At 43.7% G+C, this 14,741-nt stretch overlaps 1 protein-coding gene across 1 annotated transcript; it reads right to left on the bottom strand.

The window, feature by feature from the left end:
- Positions 1–2,017: 2,017 nt before the first annotated feature.
- ripply1 (ripply transcriptional repressor 1) lies at positions 2,018–5,254 on the bottom strand. The gene is made up of 4 exons (XM_029628797.1): positions 5,003–5,254; positions 4,561–4,639; positions 3,377–3,465; positions 2,018–3,026 (listed from the first exon to the last, which is right to left on the bottom strand). Exons 1-4 carry the CDS (start codon positions 5,092–5,094, stop codon positions 2,819–2,821), a joined length of 468 nt encoding a protein of 155 aa, XP_029484657.1. The 5' UTR covers positions 5,095–5,254; the 3' UTR covers positions 2,018–2,818.
- Between the last annotated feature and the right edge of the window lie 9,487 nt (positions 5,255–14,741).

Here is a 14,741-nt window from a genome sequence, read left to right on the forward strand (position 1 = left end):
ACAACTGTTGGCGCAATTATTAGAAAATGGAAGAAGTTCAAGATGACGGTCAATCACCCGCGGTCTGGGGCTACATGCAAGATCCCACCTCGTGGGGCATCAATGATCATAAGGAAGGTGAGGGATCAGCCCAGAACTACACGGCAGGACCTGGTCAATGACCTGAAGAGAGCTGGGACCACAGTCTCAAAGAAAACCATTAGTAACACACTACGCCGTCATGGATTAAAATCCTACAGCGCACGCAAGGTCCCCCTGCTCAAGCCAGCACATGTCCAGGCCCGTCTGAATTTTGCCAATGACCATCTGGATGAACCAGAGGAGGAATAGGAGAAGGTCATGTAGTCTGATGAGACAAAAATAGAGCCTTTTGGTCTAAACTCCACTCGCCCTTTTTGGAGGAAGAAGAAGGATGAGTACAACCCCAAGAACACCATCCCAACCATGAAGCATGGAGGTGGAAACATCATTCGTGAGATCGTGGCCAACAACCTCCTTCCCTCAGTAAGAGCATTGAAGATGGGTCGTGGCTGGGTCTTCCAGCATGACAATGACCCGAAACACACAGCCGGGGCAAATAAGGAGTGGCTCCGTAAGAAGCATCTCAAGGTCCTGGAGTGGCCTACCAGTCTCCAGACCTGAACCCAATAGAAAATCTTTGGAGGGAGCTGAAAGTCCGTATTGCCCAGCGACAGCCCCGAAACCTGAAGGATCTGGAGATGGTCTGTATGGAGGAGTGGGCCAAAATCCCTGCTGCAGTGTGTGCAAACCTGGTCAATAACTACAGGAAACGTATGATCTCAGTAATTGCAAACAAAGGTTTCTGTACCAAATATTAAGTTCTGCTTTTCTGATGTATCAAATACTTATGTCATGCAATAAAATGCAAATGAATTACTTAAAAATCATACAATGGGATTTTCTGGATTTTTGTTTTAGATTCCGTCTCTCACAGTTGAAGTGTGCCTATGATAAAAATTACAGACCTCTACATGCTTTGTAAGTAGGAAAACCTGCAAAATCGGTAGTGTATCAAATACTTGTTCTCCCCACTGTACATTTCAAGAACCTTTAAGAATTCTGAAGAACCATAGATGCCATGTCAAGAACCTCACACTTAAGAGCTGAGGAAGAACCATTTAAGAAGCTTAATTTTCAGTGTAGTGAGCACCTTTTGAGCTCTGCCCAAGCAAGGCATTTGATTGGTTTGACATGATGCGAGGCGTCACTGTTTTCCACCCCGTTGTAGTTTCTTTCTGCCATATACTTCACCAGGCTTTCCGATTAGGGAAACCTTGTTTTCGACGAGGCTAGGGGTTGTCATGTGACAGGTCAGGCCTTAAGTGGTAAAACTGACAACAGCAAATGCGTCCTGTGAACTGTGACCCCAGAGAGCCTAATCTCTGACCACAACCCTGGATGCCCTCTCTCTGCTTTCCACCAGTTCAACCTCGACCTGAGACACTGAAGAGTATGTGTCCCAAATGACACCCTATATAGTGTACTACACTCTTAGAAAAAAGGGTTCCAAAAAGGTTCTTCAGCTGTCTACATAAGAGAACCCTTTTTGATTCCAGGTAGAACTGTTGGGTTCCATGTGGAATCCTCTTTGGAAAAGAATTTATAAAGGGTTCGTCCTGGAACCAAAAAGGGTTCTGCTATGGGGACAGCTGAAGAGCCCTTTTGGACCCTTTTGTTCTGAGACTGTAGTGAACTTCCACTCTTCCCAGTCCCACAGAACTAGCAGATATAGACAGATCAAAGGAGAGGAGAGATAACAGGGGGAAAACGGAGAGTAGAATCTGATCCCCCTCACAACAACAGCAGCAGACCTGCAGTGATAATGTGTGTGCTCCAAATGGCACACTATTCTATAGTGGACTACTTTTGAATAGAGCTCTTTGAGCCCTGGTCAAAAGTAGTGCACTATAAAGGGATTGGGGTGCCATTTTGAGCATAAACAATGTTTTTCTCTCTAATCATGTAATCAATAGGAAAATAACAAGATGAAATAATCTGCTTTTCCCAAAATAGGTTTTTATTTTAACCGCTGTTGTTTAGACAGTGTTTTCGACGACAATATACAAAAAAGTTGAAAAATAGGAAATATATAAACATATACTGTATGTATCTATATACAATTGTACATCATAAATTAGATAAATAAAACGCAAATAGATACCTTTTTATACACAAACCAGGTACAGACCCTGAGATAAACTATCCCAATGTGGGATTTAATGTATGTAGTTATACAATCCCTAGCATACATTCCACTGCCCCAGAGGAAGACTAATATATGGTACTAGAGCAAGACTGCATACAATACTTTTTGCAACTTTCCATTACTATGTATTGCTACAGAAATACATGTAACTCTTTGCTTGACAGAGCCTATGCCAACATAGTGGCAATACAAGATACCAGTTGAAACAGGCTCCACAATTCACATTTATCTTAAGCTTCTTTGCTTTCATGGAGGTAAGATAAACAATCTAGAATACTTAAGACATTACAATCCCTTCTCTGTGCTCGGCATGCTGTGTACTACTGAATATGTGACATAAATGGTTTGTTGGATCGCTCTGTGCTCCTGTAGGACAAGTCTATGACTCTGACTGACAGTGGTTATTCCATTCATAGAATAAGAATGGTTTCTGACTGTGAAGACAGCTCCAGTTATATAGGTTCTTCCAGGTGTCTCGCCAGAGGTGTCGCGCCAGAGGTGTCTCCTTCCAGACATCATTTTCTGTGGTACCACAAAGAGATATGGAATATCACCATGTTCCATCTGTTCCAATTGGAAACCCTCTAGACTTCAGTTGTAGCTGGTGTAATGGGACTGACGCTTGAGGTACTCCTTTTCCTCGCTGTACATTTCTTCTTCCCACTCCTCGTCCTCCTCGTCATCCTCGCTGTCTGACTCCTCGTAGAAGCTGATGGTGGCCTGGACAGGGAAGTTCCTCAGGAGAGCCTCTCCGTCGCTGTACAGGTAGTCAAACGACTTGGACTTGGGCCAGAAAAGTCTGCGGTGGTGGGAAGAATAATGAAAGGTTAACAAAACGGATACCTTTCCCATTAGTCTGAGAATTAAAACACACACAAGTAGACCGTAGTGGTAGAAGAAATGTTAACACACCGAACCCTTGGAATAGCTTCAGACTGAAAACAGACACGTACTAAAGGCCAAATCCTAACTTGAGATCCGCAAAGGCAATTCTTAAATCCTAAATCATGCTGTGGTGAGAATGAGATATTAATAACGCATATATCTCAAATTATAATTTGGCCCTAAATGATACAGATATATTATCTGTATCCACACATTAAAACTAAAATGGAGCAGGAGTGTAGCCTATTGGGACTTGGTACTGACCTGACAGGGTGCTGGAAGGACTGGGACTTCCCATAGAATGGGAAGAGACCTGGAGCTGCAGGGGTGGAGTCTGTAGGTCTGGAGTAAGGCTGTAAATACACAGAGAGAGAGAGAGAGAGAGAGAGAGAGAGAGAGAGAGAATTAGGCGTTATCTACCGCACTGTCCTGTCAAAACACAAATCCACAAACACCAAATGCCCTGCTATCATAACCACCACCTAGACCTCCTCCTGTCCTGCATTAGTTCACCATACTGCCAGACAGAAACACAAATCCACAAACACCTATCTTGACCTGACATCCTGTCCTAGCAAAACCCAACACCAGTGCCAACCACACCACACAAGTTACTGCCAGCTGGAGTTGGGTGCCAAACTAGGGAAGTCACATGAGGTGTTTGCTGTGTGTGAAGTACCTGAACTTCTCTCTCCCTCTCGCTCTATCATGACAACCCTCCCTGAGGTGTCCAGTTTAGTGTTTTTCTGGAAAACAGCAGGAATGTGCTAAGCTAGTAGGATATCTGGAGGGCACTACTCTCTGGCTGTCGCCTTTGGTGTCGGTGTGAGGTGTGGGGCCAGCTCAGCTCAGGATAGAGCCAGGTTGCATCCCAAGTGGCACCCTATTTCAGATATAGTGAACTACTTTCTGACCAGAGCCCTATTGGCCCTGGTCAAAAGAAATGCACTAAATAGGGAATAGGGTGCCATTTGGGACGCAACCTGTCAGTAGGGCCATATGGTGCTGCGGGTCAGTCTGACAGGGTACAACAGACATGCCTTCTCACCCTCTGAGCCTCAGTTGATTGGCTCAGTGACAGGAAAACAGCTAAGCACTCACACCTTCTGCTCTGCAACAGTACTGCTAATGGTAATTACTGCCCTCCCTCTCTCCCTCCATTCCTTTACAGGACTGTCTGTCTCCTGCCTGGCCCTTAAATGCTATCCTGCAGCTCCTCTCTCGCTTCAATCAACATTATACACAAATACACAGGCACTATCTTACATTCTATGTGAAATTAAATGCTTTCACTTCTTTTCTCGACTTTCATATTTTCCTGTTTATAAAACTGGTGACCTACATTTGAGGTGGGCTAAGTAGCCCATATTGAACAAACCTAATAAAGAACTGCAACACAACAGAAAAGACCAGACAGGAGCTTATTATTAGGGCTAATATAAACTTACACATGACTGTCTGCTTCTCTGGCATTCCCTTTGCATATCCTTCTTGGTTGTGAGCCAAGGTCTCCATAGTGAATCATATCTGCAGAGAGAAAGACAGTGCAGGATGGTTGTAGTGTCAATCAAACAGAGATCATTAACATACGGAAGGAAAACGTGCTCTGAATAATTACATGTGCATGCTGGTATGAATTCACCCTACTGTACACGCTTAAGTTAGATAATATTATTGCCTCCACATAAAAATAATAGTATTCAATGTAAAATAATAGACTCCTTTTGGAAAATGACTGAAAAGGCTATTGGGTGGTGCCATAATAAAGCACATTTTACGCGTCAATATAGATCTACACTTATTAAATAAAGACATTATTACATGATATCACCATCAAAAGTGCTATATATTATTCCTGGAATATTCTGTGATTTTATTTGGAGCTTTTACCTGTCATTTGTCTGCGGACGAGGGTCCATCCCTACCGGGCGCGGAGCAACAACGAAGGGCGTCTGTTTGACGATCAGACATGCGGTACTCATTTCTGTAGCTGGTATCCCTTGTATACTATACTGAATAACGATATTCCCTTTGCGGTAAACGCGGCGATATCTGCTCTGCTATGGCTTAAATAGGCGGCGAGCCTCTATTAGTGCGCTTCTGTCCCGTGGAACGGCTACACTGAGAAGAAGTATAGATGGATGTCCAACTGGCCACTACGCCCGCGGTTTATAAAGACCTCTAGATCTGGAGGGGGTGTGGGAGGAGTTGACCTGCCAAATGACCATTGGTAGGGGGGTGAGATCAACCTCAGTGGGGGCGAGCCTGTCTGGCAAATGATTGTGGGTCAGGGCAATTTGTTGTGAAGAGTTCTCCAGTTGTCCAAACAGTGGCCCGCAGCGAGAGGGTGAGAAATCTGTTACGGCAGGGTTATTGGAAAAACACAGAGGAGGAAAGAGAGACACCATCTGTGAGAAAGACAGCGGGGGACAAATAAGGGGGAGTCATCCTATTGTTTACCAATTAACGAAGAACAGAGTTTGAGCAACCATCGAATTGGGTAAAGAAGGATAGGCCCGCCAAAGCAGAGACAATTCTAACACCAATGGACAGAGCAGGCGAAATGTCTGAATTCCCAAATGCACTCATATACCGCATTCTTATGCAGTCTTAGTTTTGGTATTGTTACTTTTAGTCTGAAACTATATTTAGTCTATATTAGCTAAATCCCTGTAGCCTAAATCATATAGGCAGAGGTCGTCAACCATGTTTAGCTTACAACTAATCTGTTATCAGGATAATCTACAGTTTATAATTATCCAACACTTGTCTTGAAGGACATCAACAACACCACACAGTTTCAAATGTGACATGGACTCTGATATGACAGAGCCTGTACTTTATTTCTATACAGTACCAGTCAAACGTTTGGACACCTACTCATCCCAGGGTTTTTCTTTATTTGGACTATTTTCTACATTGTAGAATAATAGTGAAGAGATCAAAACTATGAAATAACACATATGGAATTATGTAGTAACCAAAAAAAGTGTTAAACAAATCAAAATATATTTTATATTTGAGATTCTTCAAAGCAGCCCCCCTTTGCCTTGATGACAGCTTTGCACACTCTTGACATTCTCTCAACCAGCTTCATGGGGTAGTCACCTGGAATGCATTAACAGGTGTGCCTTGTTAAAAGTACATTTGTGGAATTGCTTTCCTTCTTAATGCATTTGAGCCAATCAGTTGTGTTATGACAAGGTAGGGATGGTTTACAGAAGATGGTCTTTTACCAAATAGGGCTAAGTCCATATTATGACAAGAACAGCTCAAATAAGCAAAGAGAAATGACAGCCCATCATTACAATAAGACATGACGTTCAGCCAATCAGGAATATTGAAAGTTTCTTCAAGTGCAGTCGCAAAAAACCATCAAGCGCTATGATGAAACTAGCTCTCATGAGGACTGCCACAGGAAACGAATACCCAGAGTTACCTCAGCTGCAGAGGATAAGTTCATTAGAGTTAACTGCTGATGAGTCCAAATTTGAGATTTTTGGTTCCAACCGCTGTGTCTTTTTGAGATTTTTGGTTCCAACCGCTGTGTCTTTGTGAGATGCAGATGTTCTCCGCATGTGTGGTTCCCACAGTGAAGCATGGAGGAGGAAATGTGAGGGTGTGGGGGTGCTTTGCTGGTGACACTGTCAGTGATTTATTTAGAATCCAAGGCACACTTAACCAGCATGGCTACCAAAGCATTCTGCAGCGATACGCCATCCCTTCTGGTTTGCGCTTAGTGAGACTATAATTTGTTTTTCAACAGGACAATGACCCAAAACACATCTCCAGGATGTGTAAGGGCTGTTTGACCAAGAAGGAGAGTGATGGAGTGCTGCATCAGATGACTTGGCCTCCACAATCACCTGACCTCAACCCAATTGAGAGGGTTTGGGATGAGTTGGACCGCAGAGTGAAGGAAAAGCAGCCAACAAGTGCTCAGCATATGTGGGAACTCCTTCAAGACTGTTGGAAAATAATTCCAGGTGAAGCTGGTTGAGAGAATGCCAAGAGTGTGCAATGCATCAAGGCAAAGGGTGGCTACTTTGAAGAATCAAAAATCTAAAATATATTTTTATTTGTTTAACAATTTCTTGAGAATGCGCCGGAGATGGCTGCCGTTGTACGGGCTCCTTACCAATTGTGCTACTGTGTGTGTTTTTTCGTGTTATTTTGTACATAATGTTTCTGCCACCGTCTCTTACGACCGAAAATAGCTTCTGGGTATCAGGACAGCGATTACTCACCTCGTACTGGACAATAATTTTTTTCTTTAACGAGATGGACGCAAACGATTTACTTCAGACACCTGACAAGGTCAAAATCCTCGTCATTCACATGAAGAAGAGATGGAGATATCGGAACGTAGGTCAGGCTGCCTTGTAAGGATACGACGCAGAGTGAGTAATCCCCCTCTACCATCAGTCCTATTAGCCAACGTGCAATCATTGGATAACAAAATGGATGAGCTCCGAACAAGACTATCCTACCAACGGAACATAAAAAACTGTAATATCTTATGTTTCACCGAATCGTGGCTGAACAACGACATGGATAACATACAGTTGGCTGTGTTTTCGGTCCATCGGCAAGATAGAACAGCTGCCTCCAGTAAGACAAGGGGTCTGTGTCTATTTGTCAACAGCTAGCTAACTATTACCGACTACAAAGGGAAGCACAGCCGGGAGCTGTCCAGTGACTATGCTCGCTTCGAGGCAAGCAACACTGAAGCATACATGAGAGCATCAGCTGTTCCGGACGATGTGATCACGTTCCCTGTAGCCAATGTGAGTAAGACCTTTAAACAGGTCAACATTCACAAGGCCGCAGGGCCAAACAGATTACCAGGACATGTACTCCGAGCATGCGCTGACCAACTGGCAAGTGTCTTCACTGACATTTTCAACCTGTCCTTGACCAAATCTTTAATACCAACATGTTTCAAGCAGACCACCATAGTGCCTGTGCCCAAGGACACCAAGGTAAACTGCCTAAATGACTACCGACGCGTAGCACTCACATCTGTAGCCATGAAGTGCTTTGAATGGCTGGTCATGGCTCACATCAACACCATTATCCCAGAAACCCTAGACCCACTCCAATTTGCATACCACCCAAACAGATCCACAGATGATGGGATCTTTATTGCACTCCACACTGCCCTTTCCCACCTAGCCAAAAGGAACACCTACGTGAGAATGCTATTCATTGACTACAGCTCAGTGTTCAACACCATAGTGCCCTCGAAGCTCATCACTGAGCTAAGGACCCTGGGACTTAACACCCCCCTCTGCAACTGGATCCTGGACTTCCTGTCAGGCTGCCCCCAGGTGGTAAGGGTAGGTAACAACACATCTGCTACGCTGATTCTCAACATGGGGGCCCCTAAGGGGTGCGTGCTCAGTCCCCTCCTGTACAAGCACGACTCCAACACCATCAATAAGTTTGCTGACGACACAACAGTGGTTGGCCTGATCACGGACAATGATGAGACAGCCTATAGGGAGGAGGTCAGAGACCTATCATTGTGGTGCCAGGGTAACAAACACTCTCTCAATGTGATCAAGGCAAAGGAGATAATTGTAAACTACAGAAAAAGGAGGATGAGCACCCCCCCCCCCATTCTCATCAACTGGTCTTTCGTGGATTAGGTTGCGAGCTTCAAGTTCCTTGGTGTCCACATCACCAACAAACTATCATGGTCCAAACACACCAAGGGGGCACGACAGTGCCTATTTCCCCTCAGGAGACTGAAAGGATTTGTCATGGATTCTCAAAAAGTTCTACAGCTGCACCATCGAGAGCATCCTGACTGGTTGCATCACCGCCTGGTATGGCAACTGCTCGACCTCCAACCGCAAGGCACTACCGAGGGTAGTCGTACGGCCCAGTACATCACTGGGGCCAAGCTTCCTGCCATCCAGGACCTCTATACCAGGCGGTGTCAGAGGAAGGCCCAAAAAATTGCCAAAGACTCCAGCCACCCTAATTATAGACTGTTATCTGTGCTACCGCACGGCAAGCGGTACCGGAGCACCAAGTCTAGGTCCAGAAGGCTTCTTAACAGCTTCTAACCCCAAGCCATAAGAATCCTGAAGAGCTAATCAAATGGCTCCCCGGACTATTAACCCATATTTTTACACTGCTGCTACTCTTTGTTTATTATCCATGCATAGTAACTTTACCTCTACCTACATAAACATATTACCTCAGTAACCTCGACGAACCGGTTCCTGATTTTATTTATTAATTTTTACTTATATATATATATATATATTTTTTTTTTTAAACCTTTTTTTCTTAAAACTGCATTATTGGTTAAGTAAGCGTTTCACTGTAAGGTCTACAGTGTTGTATTCGGTGCATGTGACAAATAACATTTGATTAGATTTTTATTTACATTTTTCCATATGTGTTATTTCACAGTTTTGATGTATTCACTATTATTCTACAATGTAGAAAATATAAAAAATAAAGAAAAACCCTTGAATGAGTAGGTGTCCATACTTTTGAATGGTATTGTATATATATATGAAGTTTACATACACTTAGGTTGGAGTCATTAAAACTCGTTTTTCAACCACTCCACACATTTCTTGTTAACAATCTATAGTTTTGGCAAGTCGGTTAGGACATCTACTTTGTGCATGACATAAGTCATTTTTCCAACAATTGTTTACAGACAGATTATTTCACTTATAATTCACTGTATCACAATTCCAGCGGGTCAGAAGTTTACATAGACTAAGTTGACCGTGCCTAAACAGCTTGAAAAATTCCAGAAAATTATGTCATGGCTTTAGAAGCTTCTGATAGGCTAATTTACATAATTTGAGTCAATTGGAGGTGTACCTGTGGATGTATTTCAAAGGCCTACTTTCAAACTGTGTCTCTTTGCTTGACGCCATGGGAAAATCAAAAGAAATCAGCCAAGACCTTAGAAAAAAATGATAGATAGTCTGGTTCATCCTTGGGAGCAATTTCCAAATGGCTGAAGGTACCACGTTCATCAATACAAACAATAACACGCAAGTATAAACACCATGGGACCACGCAGCCATCATACCGCTCAGGCAGGAGACGCGTTTTGTCTCCTAGAGATGAACACACTTTTGTGCAAAAAGTGCAAATCAATCCCAGAACAACAGCAAAGGACCTTGTGAAGATGCTGGAGGAAACAGGTACAAAAGTATCTATATCCACAGTAAAATGAGTCCTATATCGACATAACCTGAAAGGCCGCTCAGCAAGGAAGAAGCCACTGCTCCAAAACCGCCATAAAAAAAGACAGACTACGTTTTGCAACTGCACATGGGGACAAAGATCGTACTTTTTGGAGAAATGTCCTCTGGTCTGATGAAACAAAAATAGAACTGTTTGGCCCAAATGACCATCGTTATGTTTGGAGGGAAAAGGGGAGGCTTGCAAGCCGAAGAACACCATCCCAACCGTGAAGCACGGGGGTGGCAGCATTATGTTGTGGGGGTGCTTTGCTGGAGGAGCGACTAGTGCACTTCACAAAATAGATGGCATCATGAGGAGGAAAATTATGTGGATATATTGAAGCAACATCTCAAGACATCAGTCAGGAAGTTAAAGCTTGGTCGCAAATGGGTCTTCCAAATGGACAATCTCCCCAAGCTTACTTCCAATGTTGTGGCAAAATGGCTTAAGGACATCAAAGGCAAGGTATTGGAGTGGCCATCACAAAGCCCTGACCTCCATCCTATAGAATATTTGTGGGCAGAACTGAAAAAGTGTGTGTTAGCAAGGAGGCCAACAAACCTGACTCAGTTACACCAGCTCTGTCAGGAGGAAGGAGCCAAAATTCACCCAACTTATTGTGGGAAGCTTGTGGAAGGCTACCGGAAACATTTGACCCAAGTGAAACAATGTGTAGGAAATGCTACCAAATACTAATTGAGTGTATGTAAACTTCTGACCCACTGGGAATGTGATGAAAGAAATGAAAGCTGAAATAAATCATTCTCTCTACTATTATTCTGACATTTCACATTCTAAAAATAACGTGGTGATCCTAACTGACCTAAAACAGGAAATATGTATTAAGATTAAATGTCAGGAATTGTGAAATTTTAAGTTAAAATGTCATTTGTATATATTAGGGCTTTTGTCGTTATCAAACATTTTCCCTGTAAATGTCAAAGTAGTCACTAGCCCTATTCAAAGCCAATAGTGTTATCCAGAGCGCACGTGTCATAGCCTATCCAGGTGTGAGAATCCTCACCACCGTGTTCTAATGGTCCTAATGGTTCTAATAGCCGCGTTACGGTTTCCTCTGGAAAAGCAAACCTGGAGCCCAGCAGCTCCCGCCGAGACAGCAAACTGGCGCAAACGGAACAAATGGATAGGGACATGCGGACTTATACGATTACTCAGAACACTCGAACGCGCTATCAGCGTAACCTGTCGATAATTATCAGGAGGACACTATCTTTTCAACTTGCAGCATGCACCAACATCGTTGGACTGGTTGCGTTAATTACATTACAATGATTACATACGAATTCACGTTAAAAACGCAGAAAACAGTGACATGATTGCACTTCAGGCAATGCTTGAGAAATGAAAGGCTAATTCTGTCCAAAATCTAGGATTTAAACATGAATGAAACCCCTGTTTTTTTTCTTCACATTGGGACCTCCCTACCCTAAACCCTTACCCTAATCCTAACCATAATCATAACTATTTCCTAACCTAAACCCTTACCTTAACCATTTTACATTTCAACTTCAATGGGACATCCCAAGGAACCCGGATAGCAAGGACCTAACATCTAGGGGAGAAACTAAATGAAACTTCAATAGACATTTCAGAAAATAATAATTGCATGCTTATCATGGTAACCCATTTGCCCATGGTTTACAAATACGTTGTGACAAGATATGATTAGTAATATCCATTACAAGGAAAGGGATTGTCTTTTCTCACTGACGACAGTCAGCAGATGAATACAAGAGCAAAGGAAAGAGACTCATCCAACAGGCTCCAAAGGGCCACACAAAAGTATTCTGGATCATTTAGTTGATCTTTCTATTCTATTCTATGACGATGCTCAGAGGATGACTAAGGTCTTGACCAGAAAAGACAGACTATGGCCGACTGATGTGGAATAGAGAGCTGTCCAACAAAACCAACAGTCATCCGGAAGTATTCCAGATCATTTATTGTCTCTTTCTATTCTAAGAAGATTATAATGTGTTCTAGAAGGCTGGAAGGTCATCACCAGAGCAGGCTATGGTCAAGTCACCTGACTTCAACAAATAGTACTAGCATTTAGACAAAAGCTGTCCGGATATCTGATCTCTAAAATAGAGCCTTACAACAACAACAAGGAATGGCACAGCTTGTTTACTTTGCTCATCTGTGTGTGTGTGTGTGTGTGTGTGTCCCACTGTTTTCACATTTGCTGATAGATAGTAGAGGCACAGAGAACCCCCTCCCTTCTCCTCCCCAAAATCCTCTCTCTCCCCCATGGTGTGGAATGCCAGTAATTGGCGACCAACTGCTCTTTTGTCTTATGTACATATGTTCCTTTCACAAGGTCAATATGACCCTTATCTAGGCAAAACTTAAAATAATTGTGGTGGTGGTGATAACATTTTTGAGCTAAACAAAGCTTAGGATACTTACATAATCCTCTCAGTCCCTTTTGGGGACTTTGGGGCGGTCAGGCTAAATAAAAACACGTCAGATTGCTGTGAAGTCGGCCTTGTAGGCCTGTAGCCTTGGCTAGAATGAGTTCAGGGATGTCTTGGTGTCTGGGTTGGCTTGGCATGGAGAGAAAGTGGGTAGTTTGAGCTCTATTGCTTCAGATATAGTGAGAGTAATGTGGAAAGTGTGCTCACCAACACTGATCTGCTTTTATGGAGCAGTCTAATATGCTAGTGAGTTACATAGGCAGATTGTAAGTAATTACTTTACATGTACAGCCCAGGTCAATTCTATTTAAATTCATTCATTTCAGGGCATGAATTGAAATTCGATTAAAACTCAATCAATTATTTAAAAAGACCATATGAAATAAAATTCAATTAATGTTTTGAAAAGTCCACACTGAAAATAACTGTCAATTTTCAATCTCCTGATTTGTCTGAATTGACCTGAAACCTGGTGTATGTGTGTAACCACAGTGTGTCCCTGCCTCTAGCCCTCCTGACCACGCCTCACCCCTCTGGCCTCATTACGGGAGATGTTGGGGTGTCAGGTCAGCCCTCGCTTCCCTGCACTTACAGCTCCACAGGCACACTCCAGGGCCCAATTCCCCCCTCTCCAGGGCCCAGTGCCCCCCTCCCCTCCTCTCTCTCCTAGCATCCTGTGCTAGCTGTGCTAGCAGTGCTGGCTATGCCACTAGAGATTCTGGATTCGAGTCCAGGCTATGTCACAGCCGGCTGCGACCGGGAGACCCATGAGGTGGCGCACAATTGGCCCAGCGTCGTCCGGGTTAGGGGAGGGTTTTGGCCGGCAAGGACGTCCTTGTCCCATCGCGCACTAGCGACTCCTGTGGCGGGCCAGGTGCAGTGCACGCTGACAAGGTAGCCAGGTGTACAGTGTTTCCTCCAACACATTGGTGCGGCTGGCTTCCAGGTTAAGTGGGAATTGTGTCAAGAAGCAGTGCGGCTTGGTTGGGTTGTGTTTCAGAAGACGCGCGGCTCTCGACCTTCGCCTCCCGAGTCCGTACGGGAGTTGCAGCGATGAGACAAGACTGTAACTTCAAATTGGATACCACGATATTAGGGGGGAAAGGGGGGAAAAAAAGAGACAGTCCTGTTTTGTACAGCGTTTACATAGGGGTAAAGTGACAAGGCAACAGGATAGGTAATAGACTGAGCTGTAGCAGCAGTGTATGTGGAGCAGTAGCAGCAGCAACGTATGTGGTGAGTGTGAAAGTGTGTCTGTGTCTATGTGTGTGTGTGTGTGTGTGTGTGTGTGTGTGTGTGTCCTTATGCATGTGTGCGCATATTATGTACAGTACCAGACAAAAGTTTGGACACATCTACTCATTCAAGGGTTTTTCTTTATTTGTAGTATTTTCTACATTGTAGAATAATAGTGAAAACATCAAAACTATGAAATAACACATATGGAATCATGTAGTAACCAAAAAAGTATTAAGTTCTTCAAAGTGGCCACCCTTTGCCTTGATGACAGCTTTGCACACTCTTGGCATTTTCTCAACCAGCTTCACCTGGAATGCTTTTCCAACATTATTGAAGGAGTTTCCACATAGGCTGAGCACTTGTTGGCTGCTTTTCCTTCACTCTCCAATCCAACTCATCCCAAACCCTCTCAATTGGGTTGAGGTCAGGTGATAGTAGAGGCCAGCTCATCTGATGCAGCACTCCATCACTCTCCTTCTTGGTCAAATAGCCGTTACACAGCCTGGAGGTGTGTTTTAGGTCATTGTCCTGTTGAAAATCAAATGATAGTGGGACTAAGCGCAAACCAGAAGGGATGATGTATCGCTGCAGAATGCTTGTGTAGCCATGCTGGTTAAGTGTGCCTTAAATTCTAAATAAATCACTGGCAGTGTCACCAGCAAAGCACCCCCACACAATCACACCTCCTCCTCCATGCTTCACGGTGGGAATCACACATGCGGAGATCA

Source organism: Oncorhynchus nerka, linkage group LG23, assembly GCF_034236695.1.
Source record: "Oncorhynchus nerka isolate Pitt River linkage group LG23, Oner_Uvic_2.0, whole genome shotgun sequence".
Lineage (NCBI taxonomy): Eukaryota > Metazoa > Chordata > Actinopteri > Salmoniformes > Salmonidae > Oncorhynchus > Oncorhynchus nerka.